We start from the raw sequence: 17,308 nt of genomic DNA, 5'->3' as shown, positions 1-17,308 counted from the left end.
CCTAGCATTGAGGTTAGTAATTTCAGACTTCAAGTTCAGCAATGGTTGGCTACAACGGTTTAAGGATCGCAACAATCTTGTTGGCAAAACTATGTGTAGGGAGTCGGCAGCAGTAGATACGACCAAAGTTAAATGTGGTAAACAATGCCTATAAGAAAAAGATAGTACAAACCAGAATTGATGCTTTTTTTAAACCAAATGTTTGAATAGAAAATGTGTCATGAATGCAAGTTTATTGAAGTTTGTATTATGATTTATTCTGTAAGTGTTGCATTGTGTTTATTTTCTTCAGTGTTTACATATTGTCATGCATGTAGTGAAGCCAGCTTATACTACCAACGGTGTGTATAATTTTCTTTATTATTGTAAATATAGGCATTTAAAGTTCAATCAATTTTTTTTGTCACGATATCCCAATAGTTTGGTTAATACAAACCCTCGTTATTACAAAGTGCTAAAATTATGGTCCCTTCAGGTTTGTAATAATGAGGTTGGACTGTATTTACTAATATAGTACACATTTTACACACGAACATTAATATTCATACAAATAACGACACTTATTGCGTAAAGTCTGTTAATTTTGTCTGATGTTTTTTGCTGCTCCAATATTTTAAATGTATTTTCTTATGTTTCTTCTTATTTTAATTACATTTTCTTTGTTTTTCCATATTGTAGACATGGTAGAGCGACTAAATCCAAAACGTCTTCCAATATCACTGATCTTTTCTCCCGCCTCTATTGAGCGTATTAATAAAACTTTTTCGTCAATACACAAAGATTTTCGTTTACTCGCCATATTTACAGTTCAAAATTCTGTAAGTAACTGCGATAATGATAACGTGTAACGACTTGACAAAAGTCTAGTGACCGAGGTAAACATGTGCAAGTTCATCATACAAAAACCAAAAACAACATTTCTTAGAATCTCTGGTACATCAAAGTAAACATGTGCTAGATAATAAAACAACAAAACAGCAAACAAAAGAATGTACACAGCTGCAGTTCTTATCAACTTCGGCAACTTAGAAAGTACTGCTTAATGATTTATAATGCCGTATTGTTGTAGTTAAAAAGAGTGAGTGTGACGTTATATTATTATTATTGTATAGAAAACAAGGTAAACCAACCAAAGTCAACCAATTTTGACGTTTTAAGGAGTTTGTCGTTAAATTGAATGATGTTATAAAGAGTTTACACTGTATACTGAGTTAATTACTTTTGGCAGTCATTAAATTCAGCCAAAACTGAAAGTACATCCTACTTATATTATAAACGCGAAAGTTTGTAAGTATGGATGGATGGATGTTTGTTACTCTTTCACGTAAAAACTACTGAATGGATTTGAATGAAATTTGGCCTATAGCTAGCTTATAACCTGGATTAACACATAGACCCCATATTAATATGAAATTCCATTCCTAAGGGAGTGAAAAAGTGATAATTGAATTTTATAACACAAAAAATCATAGGTCATAGACATACAAATAGTGAGTGAGTGTCATTTCTCTATGTCTGCCACACGATCATACACATAGTAAGGTCTGGCAAATTCATATTTTTCTCCTTGGTGAGACCAGTCCGCTTAGTGGAGCTCGCAGCGGCTAGCAAAATAAAGGCGCTAATAACAGTTTTGTTCTTAACTTCGTCAATAGATAGAGTTGCCTTGAATTTTAAACGCACCATCATTTGATGCGTTTGTCATGACTTTAATTTTCGTTTGTTTGTGCCGTATGCGTTTCTATACCATTCATCCGATTGCGATGAAATTTTGGTTATTTGTTATGCGCATGCCCATGAAGGTTACTGAGACAGTATAACTATTTTTCAATAGTTGGAGCACGAATCGTGTCAAAAAATGTGTTTATTTCATTTTATATAGCGGCACTTTGTCTGTTTTTGTTGTATAAGTGCGCACGCATGACAATTTATTTAAATATAAAAGAGACACAGAGATAGAGTGATATATACAGTCAAATCTCTCTGAAACGACCCCTCACGGTTCCCAGGAATAGGGTCTTAATAGAGGGGGGTCGTAATAGATGTTTTCCGAAATTTTTAGTTGATTTCAACACACCCCCCCCCCCCCCTTCCCAAACCGCTACCTACTCGCTAAGAAACCAGCCGTACAATGGCAGGATGCTGTCACTCACAATGCTAGACGGCTTTGCTTTGAACCCACTTCAACCTTCACGACAAGTCCGTCGCCCTAAAGGCCACCTCTAAAGAAAATATGTCAAAAGACAGTTTATTTTTACTGGTTAATTTACATGTACGTTTTCTGCTTGCTGTAGTTAAATACACTAGAACCCCGATGTCACTAACCCCGGATTTAACAAAGTAGTGATTTTACAAATACATTCTCGGGAACCGTCAAAAAATTGGACATTTTGACCAAAATGTGAAAATCAGAAAAAAAATAAAAACGAAATGAAAGATCATTAAAATCTGTTAATTTTAACACACAGCATATTTTTGTGTCTGCTTTAATACTTCCAATAATGTTCATGTAAGAATAACAAAAAACATAATGGGACATTTCCTTTAAAAATATGGCAGCGGTAGGTTCTGCAACGCGAGTAGGCGCACACGAAGCTCGCCCGGCTGGCTGGCGGCAGCGGCTTCATGATGCATAAGCTCACCCCTCCCTCCCCTCGTTAACATTCTTCAAGGGTAGCTCATCCCTCCCAGACATACAAACCATCTAGTGTCCCTTATAACACCCCAACTTCGCTCCCCTTTGAAAAACCTTCAGTGAGAAAATGCTCTTTTCACCCTCTCTTCTCCTGTAAAATTTGGCTATTATGAATGGGGTACTAAAGCGGTGGGGGAGAGGTAAGATCGTTGTAAATATTTTCGGACCCCTCCCTCCGCGCCAAACACGCCCAAAAAAAGTATGTCAAAATATGTCACATTTCACACCAAGTTCGAGTTCAGTCATCTCTGGCAAGGAATTTACAAGCTTTCAAAATTAAATATAAATGTATTTTAATAGCAAGGGTCCTATGAAAAGGAATATACCAAATAAAATCAAGCTGCTGTCACCAAACAAAGCATAAAACGGCCCCGTAGTCACTTCGTTATTGCTCGCGCGAGAGGTAAGACGTGGAATGTTAGAAGAAAGATAAATGCGGGAGAGACAGACGGCAGCCAGTGTATTTCCTGCGTGGGGAATAAATGGCGTTGCCTTTTTTTTATGCTGGGTGAAGCGACCTTTTTCTGTCAACCCACGGGAAAAGATAATTGCTTGAACTGTCAAAATAAACATCGCTGCGGCAGTTAAAACAAGTCGAGACGGGCGTGCATCCAGTCGGTCGCTGTGTATATCTACTCGAAAAACATAACATCTCAATTCATAACAAGATTCCTTATAACCTACACGTATTGCCGGATGTTTTCAGCCTGATCCATACAAGTTCTTTAGCCACGTTTTAAATGAAAACAACTGGCGGGCCAGTGTTGTGCCCTGTTTTGCGGACACATAAAGCTTTTATCAATTTGCTGACAGTTTTAACATATTTTTACTCTCGTTAAAATGAAGCAGATAACGTGATTTGTGGAATGGGGATTGTCAAGCGCTGACAGCGGTCGACAGGAAGTGGTATCTATTTTTAGATATGCGCTGCCTACGGCAGTACAGCACTCGGCAAGAGAAACACAGTAACACACTACTCACCACAAGAAACTTATTTTCTGTCCGATTTTCTTTGGATTTTCGGCAATTTTTTCACGGTTCCTCGAAATCAGGTTGTAATAGAGAGGTGGTCGCAATAAATGGGGTCGCAACAAAAAGGTTTTAGTGTGTGTGTGTGTGTGTGTATATATATAGTGAGATAGAGAGAGAAAGAGAGATAGGTTAACCTAGAGCGAGGTATAGAAAAATGAAATGGGTTAGATAGATATACCTATAGATGTATAGAGCTGTTGTAACGTTTTCCACCCCCGACTCACGTTTGTTCGGGCGCCATTGGTTGTTGCACAACTCCCCAACCAAAGGGATTTTCCAGCGGTTCAGTGGTTACCGAAAAATGGCTACACAAGAGTTTGTCGCATCACTTCCACTCAACCAACTCGCAACACGTTGATCCAGTCCTTTTGCAGTCTCGCTTCCTTACTCCTCCCCTGTGCACCTTACACCCACGTATTCTCTCAGTTTCCCATCCTCCATCTTGCCCTTCTTCTTCCTCTCTCCCCTCTTCCGCCGGCACTCCGTATCCCTCCGCCACACTCCAAATGAGGGAATTTGAATTCACCAATGTTTAGCAAGCTCACTTATTCTTACGAAGTCTAATTTCAGAAAATGTTTAACCACTATTATTGACGTCCTACAAGTTAGTTCACACGCAAAAGTTTCAAGATGAAAAATAGGTGGATCAGGGCGCAAGAAAGTAGTTCCTAGCCAGTAACAGCCCCCTGGCTGCAGACAATACTGCTATCAAAGTTGGAAGAAATGGCTTAACTGCCATTTTATCAGGGCATATGGGTAAGCTGCAGTCCACCTCACAACCCCCCAGATAAAGTCATCCTAATGGGTGACTCTCACAACATTCAGATGGCTTTCTCTCTCAGCAGGCTCATGTCAGTCACTGCACTAGTTGCATGATCAACACAAATAACATTCCTCATTTTCCTCTATATAATAACACCACTTATCTACACAGGCTCTTAGTTGTCATGGCTTCTAGTCTCCCACTAGGGTAACCCAACCATGTTGCCCCTACCACATGAGATCCAGTCATGGCCCCTTTCTTTAACACCCTCAAATCACATGTCACAAAAGTAAGGCTTCAGTAACCCTTGATTAAAGATACCCCGCACTTCATTATTTTTTACCCCCACCAGTTCCCAAACATTCGGGCCCACTGCCTTGCTTAGCCTGAAAGGTCCCTCATAGAGTAGGTGAAGTTTCTTGGTTTCCTTCTGCAAATAGTTACTTTTCTCACTAACTCTGAGTAGTACTAGGTCCCCTACCTGGAATCTCTGAAACGATTTACTTTGCTGCTGACCCCTCTTTAACGCTGCATGCTTCAAGCGAAGGCGTACTTCTTTCACCCTATCTTCCCTACTCAATTCATCGCCTGCAGGAAACACACATTGTCCTGCTAGCTCATCCCGTTGTCTTTCATCTGTCACAATCTCTCGAAGAGAGAACCCGGTCCCACTGTGTACCTGCTCATTAAACACTCTGTTAATGAGCGGAACTGCATCAGCCCACTTACTATGGCTATCATGGCAGTAGGTCCGCAGCAATCTCCCTATTTCCCGCATGACTCTCTCACTAGGATTGCTTTGGGGATGTCGGACAGAACTGTAAACTACTTCTGTTCCTGCCCAGGCGCAGTCCCATCTCCACATGTCTGATGTAAATTGCGTCCCATGATCGCTAAGCACCCTCTTAGGTACCCCATACTCACTGAAATACTGATTGATTAGCTTGCTAACACAAGCAGCTGCGGTAGCTTTCTTTAATGGATAACAACAGACCAGCTTTCAGAACACATTGAACACTACGAACAGATACTGAACACCATCCCGACCCTTTGGTAATGGTCCATACAAATCAACTGCGATCAGCTCCCCGGGCCCCTCAGGAATAATCGGCACCCAACTGCCCTCCCAGCTCCTATTCGGATACTTGGCCTTCTGGCAAATGTCACAACTCCATAATATCTTCCTAATACTTTTCTCCATGCTCACCCAGTAGTAGCTATTTGTTGCTAACCACAGAACTTTCTTGGCCCCAAAATGACCATTGCTGCGATGCAAATGCCAAACAAGCCTTTTCACCCAGCACTCAGGAACACATAACTTCCAGTCCACTGTGCCTGCCTTTTCCTTTCTAAAAAGTAACCCCCAAGATAAACAATACCACTGCTTTAAATTTTCTGCCCTTGCATTACTTCCCACCTGACTGGTGGTTTCCAATGACTTGATCACATCACCCCACACAGGATCCTCTCTCTGCCGTTCCCCTAGCTGACCAAACTCAGCCACCAAGATCTCGTCTCACTCCAAGGTCATCCCCGCCATCACTGGTCCCGTGCGTGGTTTTTCCTCCAGCACTATCTCCTCAACAGATCAGCATCTTGGTTTTCACCCCCCTACACATACACTATCTCTAGACGATATTCCTGCATTGCTAAACACCAGCATGTTAGCCGGCTTCCCATTAACTTGCAAGACATAAGGAACGATAGCGAATGGTGGTCTGATAATACCACAACCGAGCTACCTTACAACAGATTACGCAGCATTCCCAAACCCCACACTACGGCCAGACACTCTCTCTCAGTGACTGTATAAGCATGCTCCGCAGGGCTCAGCGTCCTTTTCAGCAACCCTATAAGCTCCTCTTCCCCCTTCTCGCCTCGTTGAAAGAACTTCACCCCTATTCCGTAACTGGATGCATCAGTGCACAAAAAAAAAGGTTTGTTCATGTTAGGACCTTACTATACAGTTGTCAATAAACAAGGCCTTTGCTCGCTCAAAACTGTCTTCACACTCCTGCTCCCACTGCCACTTACAACCTTTCTTTAATAACCTGAGTAATGGTTCCACAGTATCAGCAAATCTTTCGGCAAACCGCCGGTAAAAATTACACAACCCTAAAAATCCCTTCAGCTCCTTGACTGACTGTGGCCTAGGAAAATCTTTTATTAAGTTTACTTTATCAGGGTCCGGTCTGATCCCCTCTGCACTGAGCTGAAACCCCAAAAACTTTACTTCTCTTCTCAGAAACTTTGACTTGGATAACCTCAGTGTCAGGTTCACCTAAGCCTACACAACAGTTTATCCCAAATCTGTACATGCTGTTCAAACGTCTCTGTGGCAATCAGAACATCATCTACATAAGTAGGCACCACTGACTCTAGCTCGGGTCCCAACGAAGCATCCACCGCTCTGCAGAACTCCCCAACGCTATTTGGTAGGCCAAAAGGAGCACTTTAAATTGATACGACCGCTCTCTGTACAAAAAAGCTGTATACGGCCTATCTTCCTTCTTTAGTGGTACCTGCCAATACCCTTTTGTGAAGTCGGTCGTGCTGATATATTTACTGCCGTAAAATGATTCAAACAGGGAATCAGGTTCGACCGGGCTTTGCCTGTCAGGCACAATATGATCTTTCACCCCCCGGGAATCAACACAAATTCGTACACTCCCATCGCTTTTCCTTAAACACACAAGCGGATTGACAAATGGGTTGTTCCCCCGCTCTATAATACCCTTCTCCACCATTTCTTTGATCTGTCTTTCCACTTCTTCGCTGCATGCTCTAGGTATTGGGTAACTTTTCCCTTTGAATGGGGTGGTTCTGGTCACCGGTATGGTTGCAGCATACTCGGTTGTCAGCCCTGGCTCATCGCTGAACACATCGCTATAGCGACGCAGTACTTCCCACAGCTGCTCTCTCCCCCCTTCACTCCCCTCCTCACAGGCCGCCAACACACTGTCCAACCTCTCCTCCCAGCCCCTCAAGGACACATGGCTCCTGCTTATCTCCTCCCCTCCTACAGCAAGCGCTAGTTCTCTCTCCTCTCTCCCCTTCTCACACTCCTCTATGTACTGCACTCGCAGCGACCCCCCATCCCGCTCGAACACCGTTGTGCCCTGCAGCATTCTGTATTCTTTAGTGCTTACGAAAATACTCCCTGTCACAAAGCTTACTACTACCTCGTGCGTTGCCATGAAATCAATGCCAATTATTATTTCCTTAGCTAACTGTGGGATGACCAAACAGTTTGCAAAATACTCATCTGGCCCTATCTTGAAATTCAGATATACCTGTTTATTTACTTTCTTGCTTTTTCCCCTTGTTGCTCCTATTATGATTAACTGCGGCACCGGAAGTACCGGAAACTCATATCTTAACCTGTTTAAGTTCTCCAGAAACTGTTCGCACACACCAGACACTTCCGACCCGGAATCAAACATGATTGCCACACCCTGGTCTCCTACTTTGCATGCCAGTTCCGGAACAACTCTGCCTTTCACTACAGTTTCTGCCTCGTTTAATAAAAAACTTCTATCGTCAGTGAAAATTACATCAATACTATCACGGGTTTCTGCCAGGTCAACAGACTGCCTCCTATCAGTGTGGATCTGCCTAACCTGGCAGCTTAGGCTAGGCGACCCTCTCCGTTTCCCGGAACAGCACCGTCCTTGTGTTCATTGTTTTGATTTCTGTCTGTCCTCTCTCCTGCTCCGCGCCCTTCACCGGCTGTCGCCCAGTCACCCTTCCTCCCACCCCTCCATCTGTACTTCCCCCCTCCTTGCCACCCCCCTCGCCAGTTGCTGTTGCCATCGGCTGGCCTGCCTTCTTCCCTGCCTTTCCCCCTCACATTCCCGGGGTGACCTTGGGCGTCCCTCCCCTCCTGCGCTTCTCCACTCCATCCGTCGCCTCTTTGGCCTCCGCCGCTTCCCCCCATCCCTCGCTCTAAGCGATGGTCTGTGCCACGATTTCCTGTCCTGTAAAATCCTCCCCCCTGCTCTCGCAGCGCACTGAGCCTATCCAACTCCTTCAGCACTTTTCTAAGTTGCTCAATTGTCGTGATTTCCTTGCCCACTAATGCCTCCTGCACCCGCAGTGGTGACTGTGTGTAAATCATGGTTATTATTTCCTCCTCACCTAATGGCGTGTCATAGTACCTGGCTCTTTCTACCACACTACTCAGATGGCTCTCCAGGCTCCCTTCAACACACCGTCCCCGGTACAGTTCAGCTCTATCAGTTCCCTGAATTCTCTTGTCCCAGTATTCCGCGGTAAACTCACGCTCGAAGTCAGCAAAATTTGCCATCCGATGGTCACAGAGCCTAAGCCAGTTGCTACTACCCCCTGTTATTGACCTCTTGGCCACTACCAATTTCTCCTCACTCCCACAATCATACATAGAAAAAAACTCCTTTAGGTTGCTGGTATGTTTACGCGGGTGTACATTTCCGTTCCCGGTGAACTTCGGTACGTCACGATCGTGGTACTATGGTGCACAACGTCCGCCCCTACTTGTGTTGTCCTCCCTGGTCTCTCCCCGTTTGTTTACTTCCCCCTGACTTTCACAGGTAGCTGTTTCTACTGCTGCGCTTCCCAGCCTGCTTGTTCGACTCCGGTTAACAGGCTCACTTTCCCCTGGCTGCACCCTGACCTCCTGTTCCAGCGCTAACATTTTATTCCCAAGCCTTGTTATTTCCTGGCTATGCTCAGCAACCTGTCCGCTGACCTCCATCCACCTTCCCTCTCCCTGTTCCTGCCCACTCTCTACTACTCTCAGGCGATTTTCAACCTCACCCAAACGCAGTTCACAGGAGTTCTCAAAGCTAATCTGCCTAGCCATCACTATCTCCTTCCTCCCTCATTTCTTTTCTGAAAGCACTCATTTCCTCCCGCAATCCAATAAACTGATTATTCTGTTCACGAAATTTGTTCTCCACCGTTAGCTGGAATTATTGCTGACCTTTGATAATTTCCCTCAACATGTCCGAGACTTCACTACTTTCGCTACCTAGCGGAGATAGCGGTGTGCTGTTGGCCGCACTGGGTGGGCTAACAACGCTCACGCCATCCCCTTCACCATCTCTCTCCCTTCCCCTACTTTCCCCTCCTTCAGCGGTTATCCCCACATCCTTTTCATTCCCGTTACTCCGTTCTGCGTCACTCCTCGCGCCACCGCTACGAGTATCTACTGGGGCCATGACTGTCTCCTGTGTTTACAATACTTAAACCACTTGCACAAAGGTTATATAACTCCTAATTACGTAACTATGTTTACCCTGATCCACAAAACACTTGAAAGCAGGACAAGAATAACAGGCATACGGCCATAATTATAGAACACAAAGAACAACAACTATTGTTTCACAGGAGCTCGGCTCGACGGAAAACCACACTATGTGACAGTTACTACTTTCCTCCGCAAAACACAACTCCTTCAAAAACCTGCGGAACAAAGATCATCCATCCACAGTCTCGTATCGGCACTTCACTCATGTTTGTTATGGCAAATTACACTGACCTTAATCATCCTGTTTCAGGAATACCTTACACGCAGCTTCTCCTTTGTTTCTCTTCTCTCGCAGCCATATTTCTCCCTGAATACTTCTTTCTTCAGGTCCCTGTTCGGGCGCCAGCTCAGTTGTAACGTTTTCCACCCCCGACTCACGTTTGTTCGGGCGCCATTGGTTGTTGCACAACTCCCCAACCAAAGGGATTTTCCAGCGGTTCAGTGGTTAACGAAAAATGGCTACACAAGAGTTTGTCGCATCACTTCCACTCAACCAACTCGCAACACGTTGATCCAGTCCTTTTGCAGTCTCGCTTCCTTACTCCTCCCCTGTGCACCTTACACCCACGTTTTCTCTCAGCATCCCATCCTCCATCTTGCCCTTCTTCTTCCTCTCTCCCCTCTTCCGCCGGCACTCCGTATCCCTCCGCCACACTCCAAATGAGGGAATTTGAATTCACCAATGTTTAGCAAGCTCACTTATTCTTACGAAGTCTAATTTCAGAAAATGTTTAACCACTATTATTGACGTCCTACAAGTTAGTTCACACGCAAAAGTTTCAAGATGAAAAATAGGTGGATCAGGGCGCAAGAAAGTAGTTCCTAGCCAGTAACAGCCCCCTGGCTGCAGACAATACTGCTATCAAAGTTGGAAGAAATGGCTTAACAGCCATTTTATCAGGGCATGGGGGTAAGCTGCAGTCCACCTCACACTATACAGAGACTTATATATAGAAGATATAGAGATAGTGGGAAGTATATATGTAGATATAGAGAGATAAATAGATGGAGAGATACCTAGATGTATATAGAGATAATTATATATAGAGAGATGGATAGATGATTTGTATATGTGGAACTACTTCAAACATATTACAAAACAAAACTGAATGAGGCATTGCAATGCAGGCCGAGCATTAGCTAGATAATGGAATATTTTCAATATTAGTAATCTCTTATTTTTCAGCTTTTTTCTATAATGCTTTATAAAGTCTAAATTACATACAGACCAGGTAAATAACAATAAACTGGCAGAACAACGTCTGTCGGGATCTGAAAGTGATATAAATTACTTTTCACACTTGACATTCAAATTAAGAAGACAATTACTAACTACACCCTGTGTTCAGCCTGGGCAACGCCGGGTATTGCAGCTAGTAATTACTATACTAATTACATACCTGTTACTGGTTCACTTTATGTTTCACTTTAGTATTTCTGGTAATACTATTACTGATATGTTTTAAAATCAACATACCTAGAAGAATGTATAGATACATTGTCAGTCTTGAAACCACATTTGGCAAGGTCTCCTTCATACGCCTAAAAACAGAAAAAGTTAACCGTTATACAATGAAAAGAATTTTTTCCTCACTATATCGTTCCCCACTTTCAACTTTGTGTTTAATACTTACTTTGAAGCTCTGATTTCCATATCCAAATACATAGCAACCAAATCAGACATTGTGTCCAAGTAGGATCCTTGTTCAAAAGACTGAAACAAAACAATTCGGAAATACAAACAGTGCAAATAAAACAAGTATTCATAAGACAAATTATAATTAGAACAAATACTACATAACAAAGAATGTGCAATTTCTTCTTTGCAACAAAAAAAATTGACATTTTGTTTTTACATTTTAAAACTAACTAACCAAACATCAGATACCCCTTGATACTCTTTGGTTCAAACACACACACTGTAACAGCAATAATGTTTTACCTATGCATGCATACCGTACAGTAGTTTTCAGTCAAGAATTATACTTAAAATTTTTCAATTAGTATTTAATATCTTTATTAATAAGGCTACATCACTAAAGCATTTCAAAACATTAGACTTTTGATATTTTGATGCAACTACTATAGACTTACAAACAATACTTTTAAAGGAAACTCACACAAACCAACACTCAATGTATCAAATCATGAGTTCTGTTGTTTTATTTCTTTGGAAAATCATACACACAAAGCCTATGACTTGTAACTACATATAACTGACACCCACTAAAATAGTGATAGTGGGAGAGAGAGAGAAATTTGGTGTAAAGCCTAACAACACTGCAACTATAATAACACTCTTAATAATTAAATAGGTAATATATAATATATACAACTACAGCAGAGCTTCCAAGTTCCATTTCAGTAGTTTAGAATCATCATGAACTTTACAACTAAATAAGTAGAGGCATGTATTGCTAGCTAAATTATTTTTTTCAACAATCATGCATGATCCAAGATTGCACTGCATTTAATAATTGAAACAAACTCTTTTTGATAGACATAACAAATATAAACAAAATACAGTAAAACCCCGATTTTACATTACCGCTTTTTACATTTTCCCGTTATTTGCACCATTTTTTTTGGGCCCGTTTTAATCTTATTTGATTCAATGCAATTAATTCCCGTTTATTACAACAAGCCCATAACCTACTTCCCGCTATTTACGCTGTTTGTTTTTGCAATGACCTACATAAATTCGTTATTCCCGTGTTTGTCATGGACGTCTTACCTTTGAAGATATAACTTTTGTATGAAATACAAAATCCTAACTGCTGTTGGGAACACTAGCGCTATATCTCGTCGATGTTTCGAAGTTCTCTTCTATTAAAAACGGTATTAACAGGCTGCCAACACTGGTATAATCATGGACTTCACGCGAACGTTAGCACGTGACGCTAGCTCTATAGTTTATAGAAATCCCTACTGTTAATCAATAACTTATACATTCAGGATTTCCGGCATGTATCTTTGTAAAGTCTGTTATTGACAACGTGGTCGGCAGTATCGTGAAATTACCCCTGTAATTACTGTGTTTTTAACAAGATGGCTACAGGTAAAAAACGTAAAACATTATCGATTGACGAAAAACTTAAGTTTTTAAAGTGCGTGGACAAACATGTCGGTACTCGTGTTTCACTCGCTGAGAGGTTAGGCATCCCGATTTCAACACTGAACACAATTGTGAAAAATCGCGACATGATAGAAGAAAGTGCATCGCAGTGTGGTAGTTTTTCGAAGAAGCGAAAATACGTTTGTGCATCGAAATACGAGGAACTTGAAGTACTTTTGAAGGAATGGTTTTTTGGTGCAAGGTCCTCAAATGTACCAATAAACGGTGTTTTGTTAAGAGAAAAGGCACTATTTATAGCAACACAGCTAGGAATATTAGATGAGTTTTGTACATCCAATGGTTGGATTGACCGTTTCAAACAAAGACATAACCTTGTATATAAAGCAGTATGTGGTGAAAGTAGAAGTGTAGACTCTACAACTGTAGAAGTGTGGAAACAAGAGCAGTTACCCAATTACATACAAGGGTATGCACCGAAAGACATTTTTAATGTGGATGAAACAGGCCTGTTTTATTCTCTACTCCCAGACAAAACACTGTGTTTGAAAGGGGAGCAGTGTCATGGTGGAAAACTTAGTAAACAAAGGCTCACTGTTTTGCTAATGAGCAATTCAGATGGCAGTGAGAAACTTCAGCCATTGGTGATAGGAAAGGCACAAAAACCAAGGTGTTTTAAAAACATAAAAACTTTGCCAACAAAATATTTGGCAGATCAAAAGGCCTGGATGACGTCAAAAATCTTCGAACAGCAAATGCGTGCTCTGGATGCATCAATGGGTGTTAATGGAAGAAAAATTTTGCTGTTTCTTGACCAGTGCCCAGCTCACCCTCAAAACTTGAATTTAAGGAATGTACAGCTTGTATTTTTCCCTGCGAACTGCACCAGTGAGCTTCAACCTTTGGACTTGGGCATCATTCATGCCTTCAAGTTAAAATACAGGAAAAGGATTGTCCAAAAAGTGTTGAATCTCTTGGATGCTGGCAAAAATCCACAAGAAAAAAAACCAATGTTCTGGATGCAGTGCATGAAATTGCCTATGAATGGAAACAAGTTGCATCAACAACAATTTCAAATTGTTTCAGGAAGGCAGGTTTCCGAAGCTCAGAAACAGTGTCTACAAATGAGGACAGTGAACCAGGCAGCAGCATAGAGGAAGAAGACTGGAAGAAAATTCAGACAGGCAGTTTGTTCAGCGACTTTGTCAATATTGACAGTCATGTACAAACAACAGAAGTACAATCGATTGATGAAATTGTCAGTTTGCACATGAGGGAACAGCAACCTGAAGAAGATGATGGTGGTGAAGATGAAGATGAAGAAATCCCTATGCCTCACAAGCATGAAGCTCTCGAAGCAGTTTCTGTTTTGAGAAACTTTTTTTCTGGGTTAAACTGTCCTGACAGTTTGTTTGACCAGCTGAACCATATAGACAAAAAAATAGAACTGAGCAGCCAACAATTAAAGCAAACAAAAATTTCAGATTTTTTCACATAGTGTTGATATAATTGTAAATTCTTTTTTGTAACCTATACATACTTATTTGCTTTTACTGGAATTAATTTTAAACCTCTTTCATAACCTATATTGTAGTAATTGTAAACTGGAATTTAATATAGTATGTAGTTGTGACTTTACCTTGTGTGTGTAGGTAGACTGTATGAGTTGTTGCCTTTTTTTACATTTAAAAATTAAACTTTTGCATTAGTAAACTTTTATTACTATCTGTATTATTTTTATTAATATTCTTAGCTTATGAATGTCTAATGTTAGTATGAATTGCTAGTTAAAGTAAGGAAGTATGTACATAGACTGTGCCAATTTTTACCCTCTACAGAATATATATAGTATGGGACTTAAGTGTTAATATAATAACCCTTTTTAGCTATGTGTCAGACACTCATAATGAATAATTATGTGTATACCAGAGTACACTGTGTTTAGGTCTTATAATATAACAGTTCTTCGGGCAAAAAAAGGAATTTTACACATTTCCCTTATTTTACACTTTCCCGCATTTTACAACATTTTCATACACCCCCTTGAATAGTGTAAAAAAGGGGTTTTACTGTAGTTGAATAAGCCAAGGGCCAAAAAAAAGCTTAATTACCTAACAAGAATATTTTTTCTAACTTCAGTAGTTCTCTATTGGGTGAAAATCTACTCCAACTACCAAAAATTACATGCATTTTTTTTTGTCAACATCATTTGCACTCCTTTATGACATTTTAACTGATACTAAGGGTTTCTGTGCTTGATATTTTACAGCAGTCATTTTATTACTAGCCAGAAAACAACACACCACTATAGTTGAACCTAAAAACTATTTTTTTCCCACTGGTATATTCTGCCTGAAAGTCCTTGCATTATGTATTTTGGTATGCTCAAATTCTCCTACATACTGCTCCAGTGCTATGATTGATTTTGAGCTAAGTGGCTTTGCAATGTGCAAAATGGTTGGTCCAATCGGTAAAGTAAAACATTATATTGTTACATCACGTTGTACTGAACCAAATCACTCAGAAACTGACGTAACATTTAGTTTAAGCATTGAAATGAATGATGGGATTCCCATCCTGGGGTATCCCTGTGACGAAGTGGCTTGAGTCAAGCCACTAAAAAAGTAGAGCTGATAGAAAAAAATCTACTTAATTCATATTTAGATTCAGCACCCCAATTATAGATAAAATCAGTTTCAAATTCCTAGGCACCAATTTTTTTTTTTTTCCTTTGTTGGCTTGTGTAAGTCATATAATGTTGGCTACAGAAATATATTGCATTAAATTATGACTGTCAAGAAACAATATAAATTCTGCAACTCTATCATGTCAATGAAGCACAAAACTTCAATACAATCAGATTCATCTATCTATTTTTTTAGAATTAATTTTCCCTCTTTCATTATTCCTCTCTGGATCCAATTCTGAAGTCCTCGCAGACAAATTCGCTGGCAAAAGCATGTTATAAAATAAAATACTTAAGAGTATGCTAAAAATTAAAAAAATATATATTATACATTATAACTTTAGTAAATATCATATTAAATCTTTTATACACTATTTCTTTGGTAAAAAAAAACCAAACTGAATAAATCACTTTCCTTACAATGGTAACATATCAATATCAGCAATCCCCTGAATTGCGCAACCTAAGCCACGGGTTATTAGCTAGAAATATATAATGTTCTAAAACAAACAGTAAAATGAATTTGTGTTGAGATCAAGTATTTACATTTTTCCACTTATATAATTTTCATAAGGCACTGTTTATTTTACATTTAAACCAATGTTATACATTACCTAAAATACTTTGCCTGGAGAAAGTATATCATACTGATACCATTTTGGAATAAGAAGTTTGCGGTCCATCATAATTTGTAAACCAGCAAACAATTTTTAAATATACAAAGTTTAATATCTCAAATATGCTTTTTTTCTATTTCAGGATTATCACGGATTTTGACAAATGCAATTTCGGTCATCTGCACAAACTTCATCATTAGTAAAATAAAAATTGTAAAGGGTGGAGAAACACAACATAGTTTTTTCTTTTGTTTATGTGCTTTTCTAAGCAAAACATTACCATAGACTGACAGACAACATGGCACAAGATGACAATTATGTACTTTGATTAATGTGCAGAACTCTAGCGCTGAAGTACATGATTGCATACAATTTCTGTTGAGTGCCACTGTAATTGATTGTAATCGAAGATAGTTTGAGATACAAATATGGCAAAATAGTCTATTACGTACTCCTATATCTATTATTAATGCTTTTGTTTCAGAATGTTCTTACCATTTTTTGTTGATTTCTAAGACTTGGTAATTTAACTAGAATAAAATACTTGCAGCCCTTGTTACAATGAACAAAAAACCCTAAAAGTGTCACAGGAACGAGCTCCTTTTAAGCATAAGTATAAATGAGATTGGGAAAACCTTAGAATGGATAAAGCCAGGGAGCAGTGATTACCAGGCAAAGTGCACAGTGTGTAATTTTATGCTTTTTATTGTCAGTGGGGAGGCTTAAGGATCTGCAACATCACTGGAATACCGAATGCCTCAAAAGAAATCAAAGAAGCAAAAAACATAATTTGTCACTGTCCAGTTTTGTATTGAAAGAAAATAATGGTGTGGTTGATGCCAAGTTACATTGGGCAAATTTTGTCCATGAAAACAACCTATCAAAAGGTTTAAATGATAACTTTGCTAAACTAGTTTCAAATATGTTCCCGGTAAGTGACATAGTAAAAAAATGTAATTGTGGGCGCATAAAAATGATTATCACTATGATTATTCAGTAGGCATTAGCCTCTTGTGAGGAAAAAGAGATTGTGAAAACAATGAGAACTTATTCTTTTAATTGATAAGTCTAGTGACAACAGTTCATAGACAAATGATTACAGTAAAACCTCCATTAACGAATATTCTATTTAACGAAAAACCCCATGCAACGAAA

At 40.0% G+C, this 17,308-nt stretch overlaps 1 protein-coding gene across 3 annotated transcripts in view; it reads right to left on the bottom strand.

Annotated features, from left to right (window-relative positions):
• LOC134546139 (uncharacterized) overlaps window positions 1–17,308 on the bottom strand; it is a 146,866-nt gene that overhangs the window by 81,647 nt on the left and 47,911 nt on the right. For all 3 annotated transcript variants that reach the window (XM_063388689.1, XM_063388691.1, XM_063388690.1), the window contains 2 exons: window positions 11,412–11,491; window positions 11,255–11,319 (listed from right to left, as the gene is read on the bottom strand). In XM_063388689.1, the coding sequence (XP_063244759.1) occupies window positions 11,255–11,319; window positions 11,412–11,491 (145 nt within the window). The remainder of the gene's footprint in view (window positions 1–11,254; window positions 11,320–11,411; window positions 11,492–17,308) is intronic.

The sequence above is a fragment of the Bacillus rossius genome, chromosome 1 (genome assembly GCF_032445375.1).
Source record: "Bacillus rossius redtenbacheri isolate Brsri chromosome 1, Brsri_v3, whole genome shotgun sequence".
Taxonomy (NCBI): Eukaryota; Metazoa; Arthropoda; class Insecta; order Phasmatodea; family Bacillidae; genus Bacillus; species Bacillus rossius.
The sequence above is the reverse complement of the archived record's forward strand: the minus strand, read 5'-3'. Positions and strand labels throughout refer to the sequence as shown.